General features: G+C 38.9%; 1 protein-coding gene across 2 annotated transcripts in view; it reads left to right on the forward strand.

The window, feature by feature from the left end:
* Positions 1–1,152: 1,152 nt before the first annotated feature.
* Positions 1,153–2,961, forward strand: part of LOC127751001 (uncharacterized) — a 14,970-nt gene continuing 13,161 nt past the window's right edge. Inside the window, exons 1-2 of one of the 2 annotated variants that reach the window (XM_052273858.1) lie at positions 1,153–1,876; positions 2,058–2,139. In XM_052273858.1, coding sequence (XP_052129818.1) covers positions 1,850–1,876; positions 2,058–2,139 — 109 coding nt within the window. In that variant the 5' untranslated portion in view covers positions 1,153–1,849. Of the gene's footprint in view, positions 1,877–2,057; positions 2,577–2,961 lie in introns of those variants that run through there. The other variant, XM_052273857.1, reaches the window with a different exon arrangement.

Below are 2,961 nucleotides of genomic sequence, written 5' to 3' on the forward strand. Positions count from 1 at the left end.
CAACAAGTTTTGACGACTTCCCTCTTTTCTAATTTTCAACGCTGAATCTATTGAAGTGATTAATGAAATGATTATTTCTTCGTGTGCATACGATTGTTCGTTAAAACTTCAGGGGCCGATTAACGCGTTAGCGTTAGAATTTTTACTTTTCTATCAAAGAGTGAACATTTCGACGTATTATTCGCAGTGCTTCAGTCAGAATTTCTGTGTTACACTTAGTTAAATAGTTATGATTTAATTTGCAAATCCATAGTGGAAAAAATGCAGCCGACCATAATGGAAAATATTCCATAATGGAAAATATTCCATAATGGAAAATCAGTAATCCATAGTGGAAAATCACAAATCCACAGTGGAAAATATTCCAGATCAAGTTCCATAGTGGATTTCCACAAATCCATACCGGAAAAATTTCCATACCAAATTCCATTGTGGAAACGAGATTCCATAAACCAGATCCATCTGGAAATTAACAGGAATTCCATATGGAATTTAAAGCTGGGATCGTCGTAAATTTACAAAAAAATTGTAAACTTGAATTATAATTTCAGTAGTAAATTTACAACAGCACAATTTTTACTCGCTAAGGGATTTGAAGTCGATACATGCTGCATGTATTTTTACGGTTACAAATTGAAATTTTACAACTTGCGTCAAGGAAAATTTTCCTGTAAGTTAGGTTTAAGGTAGGTTTAACCTACCTGCTTTTCTTCACAGTGAAGACTCTGTCGCAATGGTCCAATGATTTCAGTATTTCAGACAAAATGACGACTTTTTCCTTTGAAGTTGGCCTCTCAAAATGGATATCACAACAATCGGATTATGGATAAGCAAAAATTTGGTGGCCACCAAGCCATCGCCATGCTGCTGCCATTAAGAACTCTAAAGATCCAGGTGATTGGATCGAGTATGATGTTGTCATCAAACGCTTCTCTGGTATGTTATTTTTTAAAAATAAAATAAAATAGGATATCATGTACTGTGGTTTTTTATTTTTAAGTTTTTTGACTCAAAAGAATAACTGTACTCAATCAAGTTTGTTTGAATCAATAACTACATTTCAATGGATCTTAATAATATGCGATCAAATGTTTATACCTTATACAGTATTTTTTTAAATCTGATTTTATTTCTTCTACCAGATGAACTTCAAAGAGCCCGTTCTGCACTTAAGGGGTATGAGGCAAACAGTGCATACGAGACAGCGGTAGACCTTAGCCGGGGCAAACGCACCAAAAGAAGACCAACAGCTTTGTGCAGTTCTGATTCGGAACCTGAAAATGCCCTTCCAAGTAAGATGGTTAAGAAGAGTTCTGGAGCACCTAGCCCACCTCCAGTCCCTCTCCAACTCAAACCTGAGAAGCATGGCAAAATTCTTGAGACAATGAATCGCATGAGAAATATGAAGTCCCCTCCTAAAGAAGCAGCAGAAGAGGAATAATCATGAGCAGAAAATGACTCCAAGCAAGAACAAATCCAAGAATAAAGTAGTTGAAGAATTTGACTCATCTGTCGATGAACATTTTGAGACAACTCTTGAAGCTTCACCGGTCAAGAGAGAAGACTAGCACTTCTTTCACCCCGAGACATTCTCTCAGGCGGTTCAGCCCAATTACCCCTCGTAACCTGACCACAGACTTAGATGCTGGTAATGGAGAAGGCAGCGAGTCTGGCCAGGAACATGACAAGGGCAAGTGTGGTGAAGAAATTTATTATGAGGGCAGGAATGGTGAAGAAGTTATCTATGATGAAGTGTTTAATGAGGAGAGTGGTAATGAGGAGGGCAACGTAAACAATGTGGAAAACTTGTCTGCCCCAATAAATGGAAAAGATGGCATGATAGATCAGAATGGCAACGACATTCCTCACGCAGAAGGTTAGTAGTAGTTGAATAATAAACTTTCTACAACTTTGTTTTCATTGGTTATTAATTTTAGTACTGTTTCAAGTTCTGAATTCATATTTCATTTATCTCTAGATTATTCTTACTTCTTGAGACACTGTCTCTTTGTAGTTTTATACTAAATTTGAAATTGTTTTTATTTTTTGCTTTTAAGGTGCATCAACTGCCCCCAGTTCCAACTCTTCAAAAGAAAACTAATAAGCAACATGTACCAGCTGGGGAGTTTCAGCCTTCTGGTAATACCTTCTCATTGCTTATTGGCTGAGCGATAGCGAAGCCTAATACTCCAGTGATGATCAAAAAGTTTCGCGTCTGTCTGTTTGTCTGTCTGTACGCACGATAACTCGAAAACGGTTTGAGCTAGGAGACTCTATGGCTCTATTACTAACCGTTTAGACGCAAGAGGGCGATTTCTACACGAAAATGACCCCAAATGTTGTTTCGCAGATATTTGATGGTCTGTGGTGGGGCAACTCGTCAAAATAAAATCCTGGGGGTAAAATATGTGTCCTTTGGAGCCAAAGGCTTATCTACGACTCTGCCTTTTGCCCGACTCGGGTGTCAGCGCCGCAGGCCTAGGTAGATGTATGCCAGGCGCGTCGCAGCCTAACAGTGTTTCGTGAGATATCGCGAAGCCTGTTACGCGAGACGTGGTCTGGCGTACATGTACCTAGTCTAATGTTGTCGAAATTTCATGTCAGTAATTGGCTGAGCGATTAGCGAAGCCTATTACTCCAGTGATGATCAAAAAGTTTCGCGTCTGTCTGTCTGTCTGTCTGTACGCACGATAACTCGAAAACGGTTTGAGCTAGGAGACTCTAATTTTTATTGTAGCTTTGTATCATAAAAAGGAAGAACTGTATTGATTTTGAGCCCTCTGGCTCAAAAATTAACGTGTCAAAAAAATCATTTTTTTACATCTGTCTTAGAGGTAACTCGTCAAAATAGAACCCTTTGGGCCAAAATTTTGTCCGTTTGGCTCTATCTCTGACCGTTTGGGCTCCAGAGGGCGTTTTTCACACGGAAAAGACCCCAAAACATTCAAATGTTAACTCTCA

This window comes from Frankliniella occidentalis, unplaced genomic scaffold, assembly GCF_000697945.3.
Source record: "Frankliniella occidentalis isolate FOCC.00 unplaced genomic scaffold, Focc_3.1 Scaffold307, whole genome shotgun sequence".
Lineage (NCBI taxonomy): Eukaryota > Metazoa > Arthropoda > Insecta > Thysanoptera > Thripidae > Frankliniella > Frankliniella occidentalis.